The sequence below is a fragment of the Aedes aegypti genome, chromosome 3, assembly GCF_002204515.2.
Source record: "Aedes aegypti strain LVP_AGWG chromosome 3, AaegL5.0 Primary Assembly, whole genome shotgun sequence".
In the NCBI taxonomy this organism is placed as follows: Eukaryota; Metazoa; Arthropoda; class Insecta; order Diptera; family Culicidae; genus Aedes; species Aedes aegypti.
Genome location: NC_035109.1, coordinates 228,215,345 through 228,241,363, shown reverse-complemented (window position 1 = coordinate 228,241,363; position 26,019 = coordinate 228,215,345). Strand labels below are relative to the sequence as shown.

Here is a 26,019-nt window from a genome sequence, read left to right as displayed (position 1 = left end):
TTGATTGTCTACCATCCCTCCTCAGACACTTTTTCTCTATAACAAACGGTTTCCGAGGTACAATCTTTTTTAAATGGTGGTGCCAAAAATGCATGCGCCCTTATCAGAAGTTACTCTCGATTCTAAACGATCCCCAATTATATGAGATAATTTTCATCTCATATACTTAATACATCTGCGCAGTTTCATCCAAATTGGAATGGTACATGTCAGATTTCAGCATTTTATGAACGATTTCACGTGGAACCGCTCACAAGAGGTGAGCTTGCCCCTACACTGGAATAACCTTCAAAAATTGTGCTAATCAACCATGATTTGAACCTATATATCTTAAAGTTTCCTTCTTGCCCCCAGCCCCCCTAATTGATTGCTATCTCCAGGTTTGCTGCCACCGCTGTACGCTTCCAATCCAGGCCGCTCATTTCGGAGCCATAAGTAATTCAAAAATCCATCCAGAACAATTCAATTTGCAACTCTTTCAGAAGCAGTCATCGTCCGAGCTAATCCCGTGTGGTTTGCAGAATGCACCAAGAACCCATTTGCCGAAAACCCCACTCTCTAATAACATCATCTGTCCGTTTCATTGAACATACAGCAATAATGTCACATTAAACAGGACAACAACGCACAGAACAGCACTGCAAACAGCAATAATAGTAACGGCACCACACACAGCTATATGACGTTCAAATTTACAGAGGAACAGATTTTCATTTAGCATTCCGATTGCTTTCACAGGACTGTTTTTCCCTGTAGTCCACGTTTTGTCGTGTCGTTTTCCACTGTTCTTGCAGGGAAGGGATTCTTCTCCCCCCCCATAAACTTGTATTTTGCTCCTTGAAATTTACGGCTAGGGGTACTCAGACGAACCGAAAGGACTTTTCTTGGTTATAGAAAAAACATTGAAACAACTTTCATTTACATACTACCATCAAATCAAAGTTCATTTTGGGATTGTTTTATAAGGTGTTCTTATTAGAGATGTAGCCAGCAGAAAACATCCCTAACACTGGACATCACAATACTATATGCATATGAGCCATATTTGTTCGGAGCGGAACACGATACAAACGAAGTACTACCGACACGGTGTTTCTGGAACTGTTATTAATCATAAATAATAAAACTGAATGATGCACTCACCACTCAAAAGATATAGTACCCTAGCATCTTCTCTGCAAATTTGAAAAAGTTTCATCAAGGGAGACAAAAGTTACAGTCATTTGACAAATATGAAGCACTTTCAAAACATATTTTCATTTTTGAGATTTTTTTGATTTAATGAATAATTTACGAGATTGATTTTACGAGAAAATATGAAAATATCCTTAAATATTCAAATCAATATTACAAAGAAAGAAACATTCATGTAAATTTCAGCCTTAAATGATGCACATATAGTGAATGTCAGATTTGTCGTTTTTTTTTTAATTAACATTACACATAGTGTAGAACTACAACAACATCATGTAAATTTCCACTACACAGTGCGTAATCCAACATGGACTCCAACCATTTACGCGACACTTCGCATAAATTTACATGATGTTGATGTAATTTTACACGATTTAAAGTAAATTTACGACAAATCTGGTATTCCCTTAATGTGTATCTTTTTACGTTGAAATTTACATGGATTTGTCTTTCTGTGTACTTAAATTTGCCTTGGACGAATAATATAGTCACTGCTAGGATGCTAGAATACCATAAATTTCAAATGGTGAGTGCAGTATTGATGATCATTTGTTTCCGTAAATAATGTTCTCAGACACACCGTGCTCGACACTACAGACAGGAACATGTCGATTGGGTGCACTATGTCCAGCATTGACTGTCTCGAGTGTCACAAAGCTCGCATCAGCAGAACACCCTATCATAGCTCTGGTGGTGCTAGTGGTGGTTGAGGTCTGCTGCGGCGAATGGACTGCAATATAAATGTGGGTGGAAATTTATGCTGCAGCGATGTTAAACCAACAACAACAGAACCAATGAATACGAATGCAGATCCCGGAATCCCAAATGTTGAGTGGGACCATTCGAGGTAATGCGGATCGGTCGGTTGTGCTGGCTTTCAATTCTTTTGGAATGTTGATCGCCATGATTTCGAGCTCGGAGGACATTGCCGAAACGACGTGTATTGTGGTTCGGTTGTCATCCAGTCTGGATTAGCTTTTAATGTTTTGCAGATTATTGTTGTCTGTAAAGAATTGGCTGTTTTGGATTCCACTTTCATATGAATAGAGCCCAATTTTGAGTTCCAAATTTTCACCAGATTAAGTTAGCTTAGCGCGTTACACAATTTCCTTATCGGATCACCCCTTCTGATTTTAGCTACGCAATTACGTAATGTTCCAGCTCTGCTAGAAGTTATGGCCCAGTCTTAAACTGATGAAAATACGCAAATTTCGGATAACATCACCGATTAGAGGAAGTTTCGGACCTCAATCTGACGGCTAAGGAAAACTGGTATGCCTGCGAATCTGCGCAAGGTCTCTTCGTCTTGTACCGGCCGGATTCGAGGTGAACATCATATTTGCGGAATCGTTGTCCGGCCTAAGAACAAAGTGCCTTCCAGCCTCGGTGACTTTCTGAATAATGAGTTAACCCTATAGTTGCGCTGGTTCCTGGTTCATTCTTTTCCTGCATACGCCGTTTTCAATACTCCGCCAAAGACTCTCTTCAGCACACGTCTTTAAAAAAAAAAAACTCCTAGCGCTTGTAGGTCCTCTTCTAGCATAGTCCACGTCTCATGTCCGTAGGGAACTACTGGTTTTATCAGCGTCTTGAACATGGTACACTTGGTATAGAGAGGAAGTTTACCAGACCGCAAGGTCTTGTGGATTCCGTAGTAAGCAAAACTTCCGGCAATGATACATTTTCGAATTTCTCTGCTGCAGTTGTTATCAGACGTCACCAATGATCCGAGGTACACCTCGAACTCATCGCTGTCGATTGTCACATGACTGCCAATGTGAACTTTATCGCGCTCGGTTCCTCCAGCCAGCAGATACTTCATCTTCGACATATTTAACATCAATCTAACTCTTTCTGCTTCACGTTTCAGTCTAGTATACAACTCAGAAACCACCTGGGACGGTCTTCCCACGCCATCAGTGAAACAGGCTGTTGCCCCATTCAGGTGTTCATCGTAGTGCTGCTTCCACTTTTCGATCATCTATGGTTCGTCCGTCGAGATACCTCCAACCCTATCCACATTGGCTCGTGACACAAAGTTTTTTCGGGATGCATTGAGCTTCTTGTAGAACTTACGCATTTCCTGAGGACGATACAGCTCCACCTCTTTGCATTCTAATTCTTCCATGTAGCGCTTTTTATCCCGAAGTAGATGGAATTGCTGTCTTTGCTTCTGTTTGCATCGTTTAACAATTCGACGAGTACCATGTTTCATGGTGCATATTTATCGCCCGCAGTGCATTAATTTCGTTCAAAACCGTGTCCTAAGCACCAGACGTTCGAAAACTCCAAGTGCTTGCAGGTCCTCCTCGAGCATCGTCCACGTTTCATGCCCGTAGAGGACTACCGGCCTTATGAGCGTTTTGTACTTGGTAGGGTAGATGTATTAATCTTCACCATGCTTTAGTTTTCGCCCAATTCACACAAATTGAGACTTTTTTGTATGAAGGGGCGAAAATTAGTGCAAATTTCTTGGGTGGCGAAGATTAGATCTTTACCCTACATTTGGTGCGGCTGTGAATCTGTTTTGACCGCAGCTTCTTGTGGAGGCCATAGTAGGCCCGCTTTTCACTGATAATGCGCCTCCGTATTTCACGGCTATAGCCGTTATAACGTTATAACGTTATTGTCAGCCGTCAGCAAGGATCCAAGGTAGACGAACTCGTCGACCACCTCGAACGTATCCCCGTCTATCGCAACACTGCTGCCTAGGCGAGCCCTGTCACGCTCGGCCCCACCAGCTAGTACTGTATCTTGGACGCATTCAACACCAGACCAACTTTTACTGCTTCGAGTTTCAGGCGGGTGTACAGGTCCATATCATCCGCGAAGCAAACAAATTGAATGGATCTCGTAAAAATCGTACCCCGGCTGTAAAGCTTGGCTCTTCGCCTAACACATTCTAGCGCAATATGGAACAACAGGCACGAGATTCCATCACCTTGTCCTATTCCCCGGCGGTATTGGCTGAAGTTTTCGCCTGAAACCTTCACACGATTTTGCACACCTTCCAACGCACTGTTTTATTTTCTTGATTTCATGCGCTTTTTGAATAGCGCCCAAACCGTTGATTTTAGCGATATAGTTTGTTCGGCGAAGTTTCTTGATATATGAAAGCGCAACTTTTGACGAAAAAAGTTTTTTGATCAATCCACCTAGCAGTGAGATAGAAAAACTATTTTTTCAAAACATTTAGATAGACATATGGTGTCTTCGGAAAAGTTGTAGAATTGGCAATTTGAAACAATTTTGTCGAAGACACGATTTTTCTCTTATACTTTTTGAGATATATGCAGTTGTATGTGAATGACCCCTGAAAATCATATATTTTATCATAACTTTTTTACAAGATATTTAACATTTTATGTGTTTTCTACAAAGTTGTTTGTCATAGAAAAACCCGTGTTTTTGCTGAACATATCATCACCCTATCTTTTGAAGTAACAAAGTTATTCATGAATCTTTTATCAAGGGCTAGTTTAGGCCTCTATAACTGGCTTTGGCGCAAAATGGCGCAGACAACTCTTACAAATCATGAAAGTACCATATCTCCCCTTTCGGCAGTTGATAAAAACTTTTGACGATAAGTGTCTTTGCATGGGTTTTTACTATCAAAGAAATAAGCCTGATTAAAACGAATTCGACTGATAATTATTTTACATTAAGAGATAGAGAGTAGCAATGTTCAGCAAAAACACGCGTTTTAAGATGTTTAACAACTTTGTAGAGGACATGAAAAATGTTAAAAATCTTGTAAAAGAGTAACGAATTTTTTAACATATAGTGCACAAATTTGTATAAAAAAATCGTTTAAAATCATTTTTGTTTATAACTTTTATTTTTGGAAGATTTGCCGTACAGTGAAGATCTGGTCCGTTGTAGATCAGCCGTCAACGAAGCTAGTTTGATAACTTCCCACAAACTCGTTTACTACAGTTGACAGACGACGGAAAATGATCTGGGACAATACTGCATTTAGAATGGTGATCGCTCAAAAGTTCTCACAATCTAACTTGTCGCCTTTCATGTAGATGGGGCATATTACCCCTTCCTTCCACTCCTCCGGTAGCTGTTATGTTTCCCAGATTGTTTCTATCAGCCGGTGCAGACAAATGGCCAGCCTCTCCGGACCCATCTTTATGAGTTCAGTTCTTTATTGTTCTTGAGCTGGTGAATGGCATCCTTAACCTCCCTCAAAGTGGGGGCTGTTGGAAACCGCCCGCAGTACCGACGAAGGCATTTTCTCCGTTGTCCCATCCTTCATTGCCTATGCTCTCAGCGCCATTCAGTTGTTCGTCAAAGTACCGCTTCCACCTTTCGATCGCCTCAGACTCTTCCGTCAAAATGCTCCCATCCCTATTCCTGCACATCTTGGCTCGCGGCACGATGCCGTTTCGGGATGCGTTGGGTTTATGATAGAATCTGCGTGTTTCTTGAGACTTGCTTAGCTGTTCCATCTCCACGCTTTTCGTCTTCTCCAGCCGGCGTTTTTTCTCCCGAAAGAGGCTCTGCTGTCGGGTCTCTTCCTGCAGCATGACCGCCCGCGCTACATTCTTCTTCACCAGAATCTGCCTACATTCCTCGTCGAACCAATCATTCCGTCGAATTCGCCCCACGTACCCGACGTTGATCTCAGCTACATCGTTGATGGCTGCTTTCACTGTTCTCCAGCAGTCCTCAAGAAGGGCTTCATCCAGCTCACCCTTTTCCAGTAATGCAGCATCGAGGTGCTGCGCGTATGCCACTGCGACATCCGGTTGCTTGAGCCGCTCTAGGCCATACCGATGCGGCCGTCGGTACTGTACGTTGTTAACGACGGAGAGTTTTGGGCGCAGTTTAACCGTTATCAGATAGTGGTCAGCGTCGAGGTTAGCGCCACGATAAGTCCTGACATCGATAATGTCAGAGAAATGCCGTCTATCAATAAGAACGTGGTCGATTTGTGATTCTGTCTGCTGTGGTGATCTGCAGGTGTATCGGTATGGAGGGCTATGCTAGGAGTACGAATTCTTGGAGGCGGCGAAATCAATTAGTCGCAATCCGTTTCGTTCATCAGCCGGTGGGCGCTGAACTTTCCAATAGTCGGTCTGAATTCCTCCTCCTGGTCAACCTGAGTGCACTTTTATTATGCTGAAGTTGAATAACCGGCCTTTGAGCCTCAAATTGCACATTCTCTCATTGATCGGCCACCACCCGATCACGTGCCTCTGCATATAAGCCATCACTATAAAAGCTGTTCCCAGCTCGTGTGTGTTGCCGCAGCTCTGATGGATGGTATGGTTACCACTAAACGTTCGCACCATTGATCCCTTCCAACACACTTCCTGCAACGCTAAGATGCCGAATCCGCGGTCCTTCAGCACGTCGGCGAGAATGCGTGTGCTCCCGATGAAGTTTGCAGTTCCACGTACCGAGTTTCCAACCGCTAGTTCATTTCCGTCGCTGTGGTCTTTGCCGATTGTTCCCTGACATGGGGAACAGACGCTGTTGTGAGCCGCTCCTAACATGGAGTACAGACGCTCCAGGTTTGCAGGAGCAAACCCCCCTTCCCTGTCAGCATACGACCAAAGTTCCCATCGGGGTTGTTTACCCGATCTTTCTCAAGGCTACTCGTACCCCGGCCAGTACCATGAGGAGGTAGGGATAGGAGTTGCTGAGCAAGAAAATAAGGACCATGCAAAGAGGTCTATTTTATTCCTGCAGGACTTTCTACAAGGATTGTTTTAGATATTTTTTAAGGAAGGCCCAAGTAATCAATGATTGTACCAGATGATTCTTCCATCGATTTCCTTTGTAACTACTAAAAATATATCTGGAGTAACTCCTAGTATAGTATTTGGAAAAAAACTCGGGGTAGTCCCTGAGGAAATAACTGGAGGTGAATCGTTGGAGCGCTCAAGGTTTTCTTGGAGAAAGTCCTCCAAGCATCCTTTGCAAAATCGCTGGAAGAACTTCTGAGAGTATCGGTAGAGGAATCTCTAGGAAAAAATAGAGAGATCCCTGTATGAGTATTTCTGATGAAATCTCTGGAAAAAATACTAGTTGATTTCTTGAAGTTTTTCCAAGAGACACGTGTAAGGAAATTCTTATGGAACCTGTTGAAAAGCTGCATTAAAGTGTTTGATTTTTTTTTCGCTGGAGCTCGGAGTATTTTGTATCAGGATTCACTGCAATCCTTATGAGGGAAAAAGAGACTGTAGATTAGCATTTTGATTAAAATAAAGACCTTAGAGATCTTCCAATAAAAAAGAGACTTTTCAGTGACTTTCATTACAATAGAGAACAAGCCAGCAAACACTAGTTGCTGAATAACAGTTTATTCAGCTGAAATCTGTTTCTCAACTCTTATTCTATAAAAATGTTTGAGGATAAGTCTCAAGAAAAAGACCTGCTACCAGCCCTACAGCAGTTTCTTCAAATCAAAACTGTTAAATTAAACTGTTTGATTAATAACTTGGATATTGAACATGAATAGAATAAGCATAATTTGAATTAAGGTACCTATATTCTCTTCTTATCTTATCAAACGATTTTTTTTTCATAGAGGATTTAAAGTATTTTTAACGTTATAAAATAGTTTGACTCTTGTAATGAAAATCTTATAAAAACATTAAAAAAATCTAATCTATGCTAAAGTATCAAAATGTTATTTTTTTGTGGGAAAAGGGCCCCCACAACATAATTGCCCGGGCCCTCACATTTGTAAATCCGGCCCTGCCACAGCTTGTTGGTTGAGGCGCCCATACAGCGAATAGGAAGTCGTGGGTTCGATCTCCACTGGATCACGTGGTTTCTTTTCGTAGTTTTAATTTGTACATTTTGGACGTGTCCGTCGTGTATATGTTAACTTTAAAACCTTACAACATTAAAATGCCTTAGGCCGGAATTGCCTAAAATTTGACAATTTAAAATGTGAAATACATAGAACATTTGAGTAAGCTTGGTCGTTCATCAAAATCCTTTATTTACATTGTTTTTTGCATTTTTTACAGTTAACTCATAGAGGTTCAATAAAACCGAACTACCGAGCATACTCAAAAGATCTAATTCAGTCAAAACTTGGTATTCTGAGTTAAGTGTGTCTCCTTCGTCAAGTTCATGATGATTGCATCCGTCAAGGTAAAATAATTCGAACCCACTGCACATTGGTCCCAAAGCCATATCTAGGAAGACAAAAATGATGGCGCTCAAACCGTCAATTTTAGATATATGGTGTATTAGGCAAAGTCTCTCCATATTTTTTAGCCATTTTTTTCAGTGATGTGAAATTAGGGTGGCCCGCATGGTTCATGTGATCAGAGTATAAACTTTTTTGCTGACGCATTTTGGGCCTATACAATGTTTCAGAATAACCAATTTGGAGCAACTTTGCTGAAGAACGCAAATTTCTATCTCGTATGGTTCGCGAGTTATGATTTTTTTTAAACAAATAAGTTAGGATGGTACTGAAAAATCTGTATATCTTGAAAACTTCGGGGGCGTTTTTTGTTCGAAGAGATTAACAAAATTTTGAAAATAGTACGTTTTAAAACGATTACGCTTTCTGTGATCGATCTTATATCAATACATGTGTTTTCAATTTTAAAAATAACTTTGCATACAGTTATTTCGGTTGTTCTAGCAAACATCTCTTATTTCGCTTTTTTCACAAAATGAATTTCGGTCTCTGGTGAATATATCTTAAAGCGTTGATTTTTTTTATGAAAACTTTGTTTGAAACACTTTCAGAACATTCAACTTTGCACATTTTTGTCGAAGGCAGCAAAGATCTATGTCGATTATTTTTCAACTTATGGACAATTTTCGTTTAAAAAACAAATTATTTCCAAATTTTGTTAATCTCTTCAAACAAAAAACGTCCTTATAGCTTATTTTACATAAACAGAGAGAAATATAATCATTCTAATGGTGACAAAAACTTAAGAATTTGCGTTTGCGTTTTAAATTTCATTGGCATTGGAAAACAACTATTTTTCGAAGAAATCTCTGATATCTCTGTAACTATAAGATATAGAACAGTAATTGTTGCGCAATCAAAAGTCCTAAAAGTGCTCGGAACAAAGTTTTTTTCGAGAAATTATCGTTTAAAAAGTTATCAAGAAAAAACTGATTTTTCAGTACCACCCCAACTTGTTTGTTTAAAAAAATATAACTTGCGAACCATAAGAGATAGAAATTTGGGTTCTTTGGCAAAGTTGATCCAAATCGATTGTTCTAAAATATTGTAGAACATTGTATAGGCTCAAAATGCGTCAGCAAAAAAATTTAAACTCTGATCTCGTAAACCATGTGGGCCACCTTAATTTCACATCAATGGAAAAAAAAATGACTGAAAAGTATGGAGAAACTTTGCCCAAGACACCATGTAACTAAAATTGGCGGTTAAGGCGCAATCATTTTTGTCTTCCTAGATATGGCTTTGGGACCATTGTGCACTGTTCAATCGTTATCGGGAAATAAGATAAGACAAAAAAGTTAGCTGCCATTGCAGTACCTTGTTGTATGTCATACCCTATACTCATTCAGCAGAGCTCAGCTTGCTTATAGTACAGTATTGTGGCTGGAGGCAAGAAGTCTATTTTTATAATAACGATTATAAATAGTGACAGAAACAATCCAGTGCCATTGGAGAGAAATCATACGTTTTCATATGGTACCGATGGAAGAAGCAGATTTACAAAAAATCATTCAAGGAGTATGAACAAACCTGGTGCATCCACGAACATTAGCGTTTGGGAAATATGAGCAATCTTCGTGTTGATAGGTAAGAGCTATATTATTCAACCTCTGCTTGAAATAGGTTACAGCCATTTATGTTGCTTCGGTTGAAATAATGTTTTGTTTATGAAAAAGAAAAAAAAAACAATTACACTCCTGTGCAAAAGTTTAGGTTTATGTCATCGAAGATATACAAAGGTAGGTTGTTCGTATCCCGCCATTACCTATGCCTCTGACAAGTTTTTTTTAAATATTTTTTTTTTGTATAAATTAATCGAATATTCTTTTGAGAACAGCAGAATATCGGAAATCCATTCATATTTCGATAAGTAATTATGATCTGAGTTTGGGTCATTTTAATACAAATACTCATGTAATGTTACTTCTTTAGCCCAGACAGAGGATTAACACGGCCGCAATGATATGAAACAACGCTTCTAGGAATATTGTTGACGCATTGCTTCCGACGATCTGCATAAAGAATATCATTCTTTGTGGAGCCGTATAGATAATGGTAGTTGCAAATTTATTTGATGAAAAAACAATGTTATTAATCCAACACAGATCCATATCTGTGCTATGTCAAAGTTACACAGAAATAAGTACAAATCACACAATATAGAATTCTTCTGGGTTAAAACAATGTTTTAAAAATAATTAATTAATGCTTAAACATTCTGACATATTGTGCTGATTTCTTTTTTTTTTAAGCTTTATGAAATTATGCGCCAATTGAATCTATAGTTATGAAACTCTAGGTGCTACTGTTAACATCATGTTTATGAAATTAATACTCAAAGCACAATTAGCGTCATCGGACTTAGCGCTCAATGAACTCGCAATACATATGTTTTATCATTGGACAAATAAATCGTTCTTGGTGTAGTAATAATGATGTACTTGAAAAAAATTAATTAATGATCTAATAAAACAATTCGCAAGTGTATGTCTAAAAATACATGAGAGTGTCAGATTTCGGATGTATCGCGGTTCATCTTCGTTCGGTTGCATCGAGTTCTAGGGAAAGTGTACCAGTTATGGTCATAGTGGTTCCCTATTTGGCCATATGCAAAATTCGGATAACTTTCAAATTTTCAATCTTTTCGAATGTTTTAACATCAAGATATATCCTATATCTTACTGCTAAAACAAAAAACAACTTTTCAAAATGTTGAGACATTCAAGTTATCACGTATGGCGAAATAGGGAACCACTATGGCCATAACTGGTACACCTACCCTACTTCTTGTTGTAACAACGGACCAGTTATGTGAGTGTGTGAGTCTGAAACTAGCAACACATCCTTGGACTTGCTTTCTGTACAGGTAGCATGGTTGAGTGACGGCAAAGATTGAATGCGTGTGAGAGGGAATGAGAATAAGTTCAACCAGAGTTGGTGTGCGTGACGTGTTACTGTTACTGCTGGGCTTGATGTTGAAGGCCGTTCTTTGGAAATGATGCGTGCGTAAATGATTATGTGAACGACTTTGTTGGCGAATGGACGTGCTGTCTTTAATTCGCGTTTTCAGTTACAATAATTTTCAAGGCCATTTCAATGGACAAACTACACAGCAAATGCATGATATTTCGCATAACAATTCTCTGACATCTTTACTTGTTTTTCCTCTTCTAGAGACTCTAGTCAGTATTGAAGGCTACTGCTTACTCACGCTGACTTTGATTTGACCATGCCCCCAATTGTTTCCCCATTCTAGGAATCCTTGCATGATTGGTTTCGTTTTAACCGATTCAGCTTTGCAGCTTTCCAACTGATAACTCAGTTTGGTGGTAATTTTTTAATCACATCCCTTTCTTTGATTCACGACAAATGTTTCATGAAGCGATTCTTAACTCTATCTCTCTTACTTTTAATTATTTTAAACGTGATAAGGTTTTATGTAGAACACGAACGGGTAAGTTTTGTTTCTTTTTCTATCTGATATTCACAAGCAACCACAGATAAACAGACTTAACACTAGCAGATATAGGGATGAAATGATGAAACCCAGTCCAAGAAGTAGTCTCTATCTCAAAACCAACGGCGTGTTCTCATTGCGCATCGTACCTTCGTGCTGTGCGGACACAAATTCTCTCTGCTCTTGGAAGTTTTTTTTAAAAAACTACCTAAAGTAATAAAACAGTACTTTTCAGTGCTAAAAAACAGTATTTTCAGTGCTAAAATTAAAAACGGTATTTTTCACTGCTACTAAAACAGTACTTTTCAGTACTATTTTTCAACTATTGATCCCTTTACGATCCTTGTTTGGACGCGTGCCTTCGATTTTTTGTTGGACTCGAAACTTGATGTTGACAATGCTCTTGAAACTTTAACAAATTCCATTGTTGAAGCCAGGAGCATTGCAATTCCAAAATGTGAAAATTTGAATCCGTGATTATAGACGATGATCTTAAACTTTTGATCCGTCTTAAAAACGTGAGGAGAAGGCAATTTCAACGCACTCGCGATCCTGCTATGAAAACTTTATGGCAGGATTTGCAGAAAGAAATCAAAAAACGTTTTGCTCAATTAAAAAACAAAAATTTTGAAAATAAAATTCCTCAATTGGACCCTGGCTCTAAGCTATTTTGGAAATTATCTAAAATTTTGAAAAAAAAAACCTCAGAAGCCAATACCGGCATTGAAAGAGGAAAACAAATTATAACTAACTAATTGCGAAAAATCTCAAAAACTTGCTATGCAGTTTGAAAGCGCGCACAATTTTAATTTTGGACTAGTCCATTTGAAAATCAAGTTACTCAGGACTTCGAAAATATTCCTAAAAAAGAGAATGTTTTCGAAAATTCCTGGGAGACTGATTTGGAACTATTATTAAAAAAATCAAAAATATGAAAGCTCCTGACGATGATGGAATTTTCTGCATTCTCATCAAGAAACTTCCAGAAAGTAGCTTATTATTCTTAGTTGATATATTTAACAAATATTTTCAATTGGCATATTTTCCTGACAAATGGAAAAATGCTAAGGTTCTACCAATTTTAAAACCAGACAAAAATCCTGCAGAAGCGTCTTACTATCCTTTTGAAACTTTTTGAAGAGGTTATTTTGAACAGAATGATGGTCCACATCAACGATAATTCAATTTTTGCCAATGAACAGTTCGTTTTCCGCCATGGACATTCGACCACTCCTCAACTTTTACGTGTAACAAATTTGATCCGTTCCAACAAATCTGATGGCTATTCTACTGGTCTTGCTCTTCTAGACATAGAAAAAGCATTCGACAGTGTTTGGCATGAAGGTTTTATTGTAAAATTAAAAAAACTTTAATTATCCAACATACATTGTTAGAATAATTCAAAGTTATCTGTCAAATCGTACACTTCAGGGTAATTATCAGAACTAGAGGTCTGAAAGGCTTCCTGTAAGAGCTGGTGTACCTTAAGGCAGCATTTTGGGACCAATATTATACAATATTTTCACATCTGACTTACCTGAGTTACCTCAGGGATGTCAAAATTCCTTGTTTGCGGATGACACAGGCCTCTCCGCCAAAGGACGAAGCCAGCGTGTCGATTGCAAAAAAGTTTGGATATTTTTTCTTCATACTTGCAAAAATGGAAGATTTCCCCTAATTAGGCTTACCAGATGGTATCCCTTGGGAGGACATGTCCTCCTTTTTGATCATATGTCCTCCCGTCGTCCTCCCTTGGAGTGAAAATGTCCTCCTTTTTCCAAAGTGAGCAAATATAACTTTTGAAATGCATTCACATAACTTCTTTCTCATTTCTCTCTTAAACTCTGTTGAATGGTCAAGCTGTTAGAATTAAGATTAACGAGAGTTCACCAGGTTTTTTGAACACATGTGTAGTCAACAATCCATTTATCTATCTTCTATCTTCTAAATAAATAAAAATTGAATAGTGTTTGTATGTCACGAGTAGGCTTGGAAACGGGTCGTTGGATTTGAATGATTCTTTCCGTCATGTTCCGTCATGTTTGCGTGTATAATAAGCTGAGGATACTCACCGGGAAAGTTAAAAAAGAGAGTGAACGGAACTATCATTTGGTATGGGACATTTCATGGTGAAAACGCCAACTTGATGACAAGACGAAGTTTGCCGGGACCACTTGTAATCAATATTTTGTTGAAGACGCTGTTCTTCGAAAAAACTGTCAATATTTTAAAATTCCACCTTTTTTTGTGATTATCGTTTGATGACAATATATTTGAATTTTTTTGGAGTAATTCAGGTATGATTATACCATTTTACTAAAGACTCCAGCACTCCTATGATCATTAATTCAAAATGTTATAGTCCCAAGAATACTAGTACCCCGATTTTCCGTGCAAAAAAAAATGTCCTCCTTTTTTAAAGCCAGTCACACGACATGTCCTCCTTTCCAAAATTTTCATCTGGTAAGCCTACCCCTAATGCTTCCAAAACTCAACTAATAATATTCCCACATAAACCAAAAGCTCTTTATTTTAAACCTTCAAGTAGACATGTTGTCACGATGAGAGGGGTTCCAATAAATTGGTCAGATGAAGTTAAGTATCTAGGACTCATGCTAGATAAGAATTTAACTTTCAAAAATCACATTGAGGGCATTCAAGCTAAATGTAACAAATATGTAAAATGTCTCTAATAGAAAATCAAAACTTTGTCTTAAGAATAAGATTTTGACATTCAAACAAATTTTCAGGCCAGACATGTTGTATGCTGTACCAATATGGGCTAGCTGTTGTAATACCAGGAAGAAAGCTCTGCAGAGAATTCAAAATATAATTTTGAAAATGATTCTGAAGCTTCCTCCCTGGTATAGTACCAATGAGTTAGATAGAATATCCAATGTTGAAACATTGGACCGAATGTCAAATATAATAATTATTAATTTTAGGCAAAATCGTTACAATCTTCTTTTGAAACGATTAATGCGTTAGGTTAAGTAGATTAATAACGTGTTTTTTTCTCTTATAAGCAGGTGAAATCAACTCACCTGTAAATAATCTGAACTGCTACGCTGCCCATAACTGCAAAACAGTCACATTCGACATTTTTGACAATTTCGAGTTAGTACCGGGGAGAGTCATCAAATAACAAATACTTTCGATCCACTTACTAAATTCTGTGAGTTTGTTCTGGAAAATTCGAAAAAAATACCAAGTTGTTTTGTCACATTGGCAATTGTAACCGCATAACAGTCACATTGAGATTATACATGAGCCTCATAATGCAGTGGCAACGAAATTTCTATCTGAATTTTTTTCTGACTATTCACCCAATAAGCGATATTAGATGTACAAAATTTCAGCCTCAAATAAGCACTTTTGAATTCTTAGTGATTTTTTTGAAATATCAGTTCCCTCCCATACTGCAATAAAATGCAAACTTGGTATCCCATTTACTCAATGCCTACTTTTGTCGAATGTTACAAATATGCAGTTATGGGCAGTACGGCTAATGGAATGTAATGTGTTGTTAACAAAATGTTAATAAAATCTTAAATTTGTTTTACCAAAATAGTATGATTCTGTTAAGTAGATGTTCAGCTACCTTAGATTTGAAATCGTATGTCATCCCCTTGTCTATCGTCTTCTGAGCTTTTCCTATTTCCGCTAAGTGTTCCTTGAATCTAACTTCGAGAGACCGCTTTGTTTGACCAACGTAGACCTTGCTGCAGTGGGAACAGCTGATTTTGTAAACACCAGCCTTGTTTAGTGTGTTTACCGAATCCTTGGTAGAGCCTAACGAAGTCCTAAGTTGGTTGTCTATGCTGGAAAATACCAAATCGATTCCGAAATTCCTTAGCTTTGGGCGGAGTTGTTTGCTGATGTGTGCGTCGTATGGGATGGAAACTTTCTTTATGGGTTCGGTGATAGGGGTTAGTGTCGTCAAAGCACTCCGAATTTGCTGTCTTTCCTTTTTATCGATGATGGCTTCTATCGTCCTTTCCTTGTATCCGTTGATCCTTGCCGTCTCGTAGATATATTCCAGTTCCTTGGTTTTTCCGTCTTCGCTGAGGGGTAGAGTCTGCAGCCTGTAGATCATGTGGTGAAACGCTGCCATCTTATGCTGGAACGAATGATTCGATGTGTAAGGGATGACTCGCTGGGTGTTTGTAGGCTTCCTGTAGATTTCGAGGTTGTAAGATGAACTTTCTTCGCTGGTGACAAGTAGATCCAAAAATGGTAGTTTTCCATCCTTCTTCTCCTCGTGGGTGAACTTGATATCCTTGTGTACGCTGTTGATTGTATCCAAAATTTTGACCAGATCGTTCCGGTTGATAACGCTGTAAATGTCGTCGACATATCTCCACCATTTATCCGGTGATTCTGTTGTCTAACACAGATCACCTATATATAAGAAATGAATGTAATGTTTGGAATGATACTAATAACGATATTAAAAAATAAATAAAAAGAGTCCACGACAAAATTAGACCAACGACAGTACGCTTTCCGGTCAGGCAAGGGAGTTGACTCTCATCTTGCGAAATTGGAACCGCTCCATGAGGACGAACATGCTGAATTCGTATCGCTTGACATATCAAGAGCCTTCGATACAACATACAGTCCAGGTATCCTTCGTACTCTGATGAATTGGAGAATAACAGGGAGGATGATGAACATGCTATCTAGATTTTTGTGTAAGGTTTTTTAAGGTTCTCAAACAGAGAGTTGTATGCGCCAGTCCCAATAAGGAGTGTATCGAAAAGTAGTCGCAATTTTTCAGAACGGTATATCTCAGAGCATAGTTCATATTTCTAAAAGCTTTTTTCACGCAAATCTTCATCATGTCATCAAATATTGAAGCAACTAAAAAAATATTGAACAATATGCAGTCTTAATTTAAATACAACAAGGTTTATAAAGCATAGAAAATAAAATCTTGCACAAAATTACATTTTTGAAGTGTCTTCTGAAGATTCTATGATTTGTATTGAATAAAATGTATATCAAACAAAATAGGATGAAAAGCTTATTCTATCGGAAAATATGTTTACTTCACACAGCACGTAAAACGGATTTCAAAAAAATAAATTATTGCTCTAAAAAAGCTCAATTATTGCAAAAAGGTCGGTTTAAGAAAGTCACTTTTGTGTAATCAACTTTTGAAGCTCTGTCATATATAGCGGTAATTATATAGAGTACAATTTTTTGCTTACGTTACTTCATAAATATGCAAAGAAACTTTTCCAATCAAAAAACATTTTTTATTTCGTTACAATCGTTCGATATTACCATAAACGTAAATAAAGAAAAAATCAAAAAGCGAGGTCCTTAAAAATCGAGTTTTTTCAATGTTTGTATTTGCTCTCAAATGCTTGTTAATGTATTTTTCAAAATATTTTCTACACTATGTCATGAGAATTGTGGCACATAATATATTAGCATAAACAAAAACCATTTTTTCTTCAAATTTGACACATTTATTACCATATGAATTTTTTCAGAGGTGTGCAAGATTTTCATCGACATCTATTAGTAATTTGCAAAATTATCATACACAATGACACTTTATTGAAACAATATCACCGCATCATTATTTTTAAATACACTGAAAAGCGTTTCTGATCAAAAAATTGTTTTTAGGTTCAACCCAATATTTTTGAGACTGTTTTGAATGTTTGCGACTACTTTTCGATACACTCCTTATTTGAAAATGCGCTTAGGAACAACATCAAAGCAGGTACAAACCGGGCCATCATGGTACCAAGGTTTGATAAACTTATCACAAGCCGCTATAAAATCCACAATCAAATATACACGGATGGCTCAAAAAATCGCGACCAAATTGGAGCTGGACTAACAATTGGTGATAGAAACTATAGCTTTCGTTTATCAGGCATATGCAGCGTATTCTCCGCCGAAGCTTTTACCTCGATGAACGCTGTTTCAATGTCACAAGGACACATAAATGTTATCATCCTTACAGATTCTGCCGGCTTGATTCTGAGGCTTGACGCGCTACGTGAAGGACGATCTAAACACCCCTGGATACAATCCATCGAAAACAATATAGAGGGACGAAATGTCACATTCTGTTGGATACCTGGGCATTCTGGCATAGTCGGGAATGAGAAAGCTGATGAGCTGGAGAAACAAGGTTGTAATTAACCACCGGTGGATATACCAACACCTGTCCAGGATGCTGTACGAGCGGTAAAAAAAAAATTGGTCATATTGGGAAGCAGAATGGAATCAAAGCCGATGTCACCTGAGAGCTATCAAACCTACAGCTGGAAAAAGCTTAGACCGTAAATGCCCATCCGAACAACACGTGCTAACTCGCATCCAAATAGGGCACACTCGCCTCACCCACGCACACCTGATGAACAACAGCAATCCTCCTGTATGCACGTATTGTGGAGATCGAATTAGAGTGCAGCACATAATAACGGAATGCAGAGGCCTCGAAGGAAGTAGGAAAACATGTGGTATAAATGGATCGATGGCTGAAATACTCGCGTATAACTTTAAAAATAAAAAGGCAGTAATACAATTTCTCAAAGATTGTGAATTGTTTGATAAAATTTAACAAATGTTAATCAGTTAAAATTTGTAAGAAAATAGTATTGAATAGACACAAATGCCACTCAGATAAGTGGTAAAGTGTCTATAATACAGCATAATAATAATAATAATCTCACTTTTAAAACATCTAAACTTAATAAATAAATGCTAAATTTGTTTTTACCAAATAAGAATGATAGTGTTGTCTACTACGAAACATCTAGCTTTAAGAAAAGAATGAAATGTTTGAAATGATAATGTTGAGATAAGAATGAAATGTTTGAAAAGAAAAAAACTTTTCCCAATATGTACTGCCCACAGTATGATTGTTAGTGTCAGAACATTTCATTATCAGTCGGAAATCGTCCCGTAGATGACCAATATCGGGCCCGAAACTGGTCGACTAAAGAGATGATTTTGAACTCCTTTTTATAGCTGTAAGAACAATAATGTGAAACAGATCCTTCCAATAGAGTGTTTTCGAGAAGTTGGTAAAAAAGGAGCAAAAATATCTAAAAATGTAATTCTTTATCCCTGAAGAAGATCCAAATTGGGATCGAAACTTTGGAGCCAAGAAAATAAATTCGTGAGCCCATTATAAGACTGCAAGCCAGAAACGAATTCTTTAAAAGTAAAAAGTTATTGCGATCTCATCCATCTTGAGTAAACATAGTGTTATCATTTTTATTACTTTTTCTCATTTAGGTTAAAACCAAAATCATCAGCAACGCAATCTACGAGCTCAGACGAACTAAAATATGATCTGACCAAACCAGCTGCTGTGGTGATAATTCACAACTTGTTCAAAAATAATCCTAAACGAATTCGAACAGGTAGTCAGCACGACTATAAATTGCTGAAAGACTTTTTCAACGAACTCAATGCAGAAGTTATACATGACTGTCAAGATCTTAAAGTCATAGAAGTGAAAACCACAATGGAAAAAAGTAAATGGAAACAATTCCTAAATAAAGTGGTATTTTATATTATTTCTTTAATATTTTAGTTAAAAAAATGGATTTTGGCGCATACTCCTGCTTGATCATTGTCATCATGAGCCATGGTGACATACAAAATCAAATATGTGCTCTTGATGGAAACTACAATCTAGACGATGATATAGTCCAACCGACAACCGCTAACAAGTCATTGAAAAGGAAACCAAAGATTTTTATCGTGCAGGCTTGCAAAGGTCCAAACCTGATAGAAGCCGATTGTAATAACACAGTTCCTAGTCCAAGTGACATTTTGATATGCTTCAGCACTTATGAAGGTGATTTCTATTTCAAACTTTTGAATACACATGCCGAAACATAATAAATTATTACCTTGGTTTCAGGTACTCCTGCATTTAGAAATGTTGACGAAGGAACGTACTTTATTCAAATTTTGATTAAAATGCTAAAGGAGAAGCCTGAAAAGTCCATAATGGACATCATGCCATTGATGAGAAGAGAATTTGAGTCGAAAAGGTAAAAATTATATCATAATATAACTTTTCATAAACATAAAAATTGATGTCATAATATAACTTTTCTAATTTTAGAATACATCAGGTACCAGCTGAAACTACAACCTTAACAAAATTGTTCTTCTTTCATGATCTCAAGAAAAAAACCGAAAAAAATCCCGCGAAGGAGAAATAGCATATTCTATGCCGTTCTACGCATATTATTTCCGCGGTCCATGAGGTAACACGGGACAAGTAGGCGTAGAAGGGCAGTATACCAGGTGAAATGACCATCCGAAGTCCCCATAATAATGGTCCATCACAGTCTTACATACGTCTTTGCTCCGACTTGATCACGAACAACATAAAAACATACTAACACGTGAAGAGACCGAACCAATCTTGTTTAGACAAACTTTCGGTAATTTTATATGAGTGGCTTGAAAGCAAAGAGGTGAAGTGGTAGTTTGGTGGATTTTGATTCAGGTCATTGCAAACTATCAACAGTGTTATTATCTAGTCAGCTTGAAATACTCTCGAATACTTCAGTACTCATGCACGTTCATTCCTCTACATTTAAAGATTGTAATGTGTAGCCTTAGTTAATAAAATCAGTTTAACAAAAATTACAGTTTCGGCCCAATGAATTATTTATCACATTCGATAAAAAAGTTACGGGGAAGTTAGTAACTCTTTCAACAGAAACGTCGCATTATAATCCATAATGCATGCATTGGCAGAAGACAACTGCAGAGTATTACTCTACCTTAGTAATAAATTGAAAATCCAGTATAATGCAGTCACATCGGGTCCGTCAACTCTTAGCATATATTTTAAGCGAATTCGAACATTCTTTCTGTAATGGAATGGATCATTCAAGAAAATCGTCCATTTCAATAAATAGAAATCGAATGCGTCTTTAAGGAATATATTTTTTTTGGTAACACTCAAAATTCATTTTGATAAAATATAATAAAAAATACTCTTTCTTTGAAACCTACTGCTTATAAAACAAATATTCATTGCGATGACATGTAGTTTGATGGACATTAATTTGACTGCCGTAGTTCAGTGAACATTTTGGGTAGAAATATAGAATGTTGATGACACTCAAACTTTGTTTTACTCAAACAACCACGAGACACTTTAGATTTCCAATCTGTTTGCATGTAAATAAAAATTCATAGCGATGGTAACTAGCTTCTTCGGTAATTATTTGCTTGAACAAGTCCAGTGAACATATTTGAGCAGACATAGTAATTTTGTATTACTCTTGTAACATTTTTTACCAAAATCCTACCAGAAACCCTAGATTTTCATCCTCTCTGCCTTTAAATCAATATATAATGCAATGGCATATAATTGTTTGGCATGAACTTACTTGTAGAAATTCAGTGAGCATCTTTGGGAAGGAGTATTAAATTTTGAAAACACTCTAAATTTATTTTACCAAAAAAAAACATTTAAAAAACTTATTATTTATAACTGTTTGACAATAATTAGAATTGCAAGGCAATGACATGTACAGTTGTCACACTATTATGGGTCACCTTGTCACGATTATTAGTCACTTTGTTGCACATTCAATGTAAATGGAAATTACCCATATTAGTGGGTGACCCATAATAGTGTAACCATTTAAGTTCTTAGTAATAAATTTGATTGTATAAGAACAGTGATTATATTTGAGCAGGTTTTTTTTTATTACTCTTGTTTTGCTTTAAAAACTACAAGAAACCCAAGTTTTGAACTTGATAGCTTATAATCTTATAACGATGACAAATATTTGTTTGGTATTTATTTGCTTATAGAAGTTTGGTGAACATGTTTGAGGTAAAATGAAAATTTAGATTACATTCAAAATTTCTTTTGCATAAAAATAGGAAAACCCCTCATTATTTTAAATAATATGCTAGTAAATCAAAACTTGAAGCGATGATATTTAATTTGTTTGACATTAATTTCTTTCTAGAAGTTTGAGTGTTTAAGTAGAAATAGAAATTGTGTCTAAAACAATTTAAAATCTTGTTTCTTCTTTAAACTTTTTGCCAGTAAATCAAATTTTATGGTAATAACATGTATGCATTGATTGTAGAATCAAAATTCAAAGCGAAATCTTTGAGGATTTATTTCAGGAATTCCTCCACGTATTCCTTCAGGAGTTCCTTCAGGAGTTACTCCAGAGTTTTCTGCAGGAATTCCTACAATAATTACTCTAGGAAACCCTAGGAATTCGTGCAGGAGTTTCTTAGGGATTCCTCCAGGAATTGCCCAGGATTTTTTTTAAGAAAATCCTCCAGGAATATCTTCAGGCATTACTCTAAGAGTTCATTCAGAAATTTCTCCAGAAAATCTTTCAAGATTTCCTCCAAGGTTTCCTTCAAGAATTCCTCCAGGAGTATCTGCAGGAGTTCCTTAAGGAATTCTTTCGAAAGGTCCAACAAGAGTTCCTTCAGGAATCCCACCAAGAGTATCTCCAAGAATTCATTTTGGGGTTCCTTCAGTAATACCACTAGGAGTTCCTCTAAACATTCCTCTAAGAGTTCGTCCTGGGATTACTCCAGATATTCCTTCAGGAATTCCTGCGAAAATTCCTCCAGGAGTTGCTCCACAAATTCCTTCAGGAATTCTTCCAAGAGTTCCTTTAGGAAATTTTCCAAGGGTTCCTTCGGTAGTACCCTCCAGGAAATCTTTCAGGACCTCCATTAGAAGTTTCTTTAGGAATTCCTGCACGAGTTTCTTCACGAATTCCTCCAAAAGTTCCTTCAGGAGTTCCTCCAGGGGTTCCTTCTGGTAAATCTTCCAGGATTATTTTCAGGAATACCTCTAACAGATTATTCAAAAACTCCTCCAGAAGATCTTTCAGGTTTTCCTCTAGGGTTTCTTCCAAAAATTCTTCCAGGAGTTTCTTCAGGAATTCTTCCAAGAGTTCCTTCAATGAATTCCTGATGGAGTTCCTACATGAATTTCTTCAGAATTTTTTCCTAGAGCTCTTTCAGGAATTCCTTCAGGAGTATCTCCAATAATTCATCCAGGAGTTCCTTATGTAACACCTCCAGGATTTTTTTTTTGAATTGCTCTAAGAGATCCTTCAGGAATTCCTCCAGGAGTTTGATAAGCATTCCTCCACGAGGTTCTTTGGAAATTCCTTCAGGAGTGCCTCCTGGCTTTCCTTCAATTTTTATTTTCCAATTTTTCCTCCAATAGTTCTCCTGGGATTACTGAAAGAAACCCTTCATATATTCCTCCAAATATTCTAACAGGAGTTCCTTCAAGAATTCCTCCAAGACATCCTCTAAGAAATCTTTAAGGAATTGCTCTAGGAGTTTCTTAGGGATTCCACCAGGATTTCATCAGGAATAACTCCAGGAGTTTATTCAAGAATTCCTTCAGGAGTTTTTTCAGAAATTCCTCCAGGGTTTCCTTCAAAAATTCCTCCAGGAGTTTCTTCAGGAATTCTTCCAAGAGTTCCTTCACGAATATCCTTTAGGAGCTCTTTCATGACTTGCTTAAGGAGTATCTCCAGTAGTTCCTCAAAGAGTTCCAACAGCAATTCGTTCAGAAGTTCCTTCAGGATTTTTTTCATAAGTTCCTACTGTAAAACGTCCAGGAATTATTTTTGGAATTTCGCTAAGAGTTCCTTCAGGAATTCCTCCAAGAGTTCCTCTAAAACCTTTTAGGAATTGCTCCAGTAGTTCTTTTAGGAACTGATCCACGATTCCACCAGGATTTCATCAGGAATTTCTCCAAGAGTTTATTCAAGAATCCTTCAGGAGTTTTTTTTCAGAAATTCCTCCAGGAATTCCTTCAGGAACTTCTTCAGAAGTTTTTTCAGGAATTCCCCCAGGAGTTTGGTCAGGAATTCCTTCAAGAGTTCCTTCAGGACTTCTTCCAGGAGTTCCTTCAGGAATTTCTCCAGAAGTTGCTCCACGAGTTTCTTTAGAAATCTCTTCTGGAGCCACATCAGGAATTCTTCCCAGAATTCCTCCAAGAGTGCATTGGCAAATTCCTCCTAGACTTATTACAGAAATTCTTCCAAGAGTTCTTTCAGGAATTCTTCCAGGAGCATCTCCAGTAATTCCTTAATAAGTTCCTTCAGTAACACCTTAAGGAGTTTCCCAATGAATTCCTCAAGGAGTTCGTACAGTAATTCCTTCAGAAGTTCCTTCGGGATTTTTCCCTAGAATCCCTTCAGGAATTCCTTCAGGAGTATCTCCAATAATTCATCCACTAGTGCCTTATGCAACACATCCAGGAATTCTTTTTGGAAGTCCTCTTAAAGTTCCTTTAGGAATTCCTTCACGAGGTTCTTCAGAAATTCCTTCAAGAATTTCTCCAGATATTCCTTCGAATATTACTTGAGAATAATTGGGAACGCGTGTGAACTGGTTGTGCTCAGAAAAACTTATGAAAATTTATTAACACGTTTATACACACTAAAAAACTAGGGGTCGCTACTAAGCAAGTGGGATGCTATGCATAGCGACAGCTATTCGTAGGTTACTTAGCTTAACCATACCGCAACAATATTACTCCAAATTTTCCTCCAGGAGTTCGTCCACGTATTCTTCCAAGAATTCCTCCAAATATTCCATCAGGAGTTCCCTCAGGAGTTCCCTCAGGAATTTCCTAGAAATTCTACCAAGAATTCATCAAGAATTCCTCTAGGAGCTCATTCAAGAATTCCTCCACGAGTTTCTTCAGGAGTTCCTCCAGGAGTTATTTCAGGAGTTCCTTCAGGAAAATCCTCCAGAGTTCATTTAGAAATTTCTCCAGGAGATCTATCAAGATTTCTTTCAGGGTTTTCTTCTGGAATTCCTCCGGCAGTAGCTTGAGAAATGTTTCCAGGAGGTTCTTCAGGAATTTCTCCGAAAGTCCCTTCAGGAATTTTTCCAGGAGTTCTTTAAAGAATTGCTGCAGAAGTTTTTTCAGCAATTCCTCCAGGAGTTTCTTCAGAAATTCCCTCAGGTTTATCTTTAGAAATTCCTCCACGAGTTCGTCCAGAAATTTCTTTAGAAGTTTTTTTTTTCTCAGAAATTTATCCAGGAGTTTGTTAGGAGTTCTTCCAGGAGTTCCTTCAGGGTGTCCTTCAGAAATTTCTTCGGGAATTACTGCTGGAGTTCCTTAAGAAACTTTTTCAGTAGTTTCTCCAGCGATTCCTCCCAGAGTTTTTCGAGGTATTCTTAAAGGAGTTCCACTAGAGATCCCTCAGGAGTTCTTCCAGAAAAAACATAACTTTTTTGTCCATGATTTCTCCATCTTGACCCACTGTGCAAAAGACTTCATTTTTGTCTACTTTAGCATATAAAAAAATAAAAAAAAATAAAAAAAAACGATTATTGAGAAAATTGATTTTTAAGCTTTATTTTCGATATATAAGAAAATACAACATTTTTTTTTACAGTGTATATTTTTTTCCAGACAGTCCCAATAATAACCTAAAACTTTGCGGAAGACTCCAAACTGATCGGACAAGCCGTTTCTAAGTTATATTATAATGACCGAAAATTGAAAATTATATCATAATTTTGTATTAAAATCGCTGTATCTTTAAAACGGTAAAAGTTAGCCTGATTTTTCTGTGTTCCTTTTTTGTTGTAAATTTTGCGTACTTTCATAAAATCGAGTTGAAAAATATTTAAAAAGTTTGTTATGACCATTTTCAAAAATTCATCTTTTTTTTCAAAAAATCATAACTTTTTTATCCATGATTTCTCCATCTTGACCCACTCAAAAAGACTTCATTTTTTGTCTACTTTAACATATATAAAAAAAAATCAAAAATACGATTTTTGAGAAAATTGATTTTTAAGCTTCATTTTCGATATATAAAAAACTACAACATTTTTTTTACAGTGTATATTTTTTTTCCAGATAGCCCCAACAATAACCTAAAACTTTGTGGAAGGCACCAAACTGATCGGACAAACCGTTTCTAAGTTATAATTTTTTGAAAATTATTAAGGATTTTTTGTCTTAGGCCCTTCTCAAAAGTAAGGCTAGAGTCAAAATGGCGAGCCGATGATGCAAAAAGGCATTTTTGGGCATAAAGAAAGCATGTGCAAAATTTCATCCAAATCAAAAAATATAAAAATGAAATTTGGGAAAAAAGTCGTCATTTTCTGTGGAACCGCTCTAAGGTGTCCTCTAAGCAATCCTTAGAAGAAATCCTGAAGGACT

The 26,019-nt window shown here is 37.2% G+C and overlaps 2 protein-coding genes across 2 annotated transcripts in view; one reads left to right on the top strand and one right to left on the bottom strand.

The window, feature by feature from the left end:
• LOC5567299 overlaps nucleotides 1-26,019 on the bottom strand; it is a 440,692-nt gene that overhangs the window by 276,236 nt on the left and 138,437 nt on the right. The gene's annotated exons all lie outside the window — the stretch shown is intronic.
• On the top strand, nucleotides 9,677-20,468 carry LOC5567300 (caspase-3). The gene is made up of 5 exons (XM_021854141.1): nucleotides 9,677-9,958; nucleotides 19,095-19,336; nucleotides 19,396-19,662; nucleotides 19,729-19,861; nucleotides 19,936-20,468. Exons 1-5 carry the CDS (start codon nucleotides 9,936-9,938, stop codon nucleotides 20,033-20,035), a joined length of 765 nt encoding a protein of 254 aa, XP_021709833.1. The 5' UTR covers nucleotides 9,677-9,935; the 3' UTR covers nucleotides 20,036-20,468.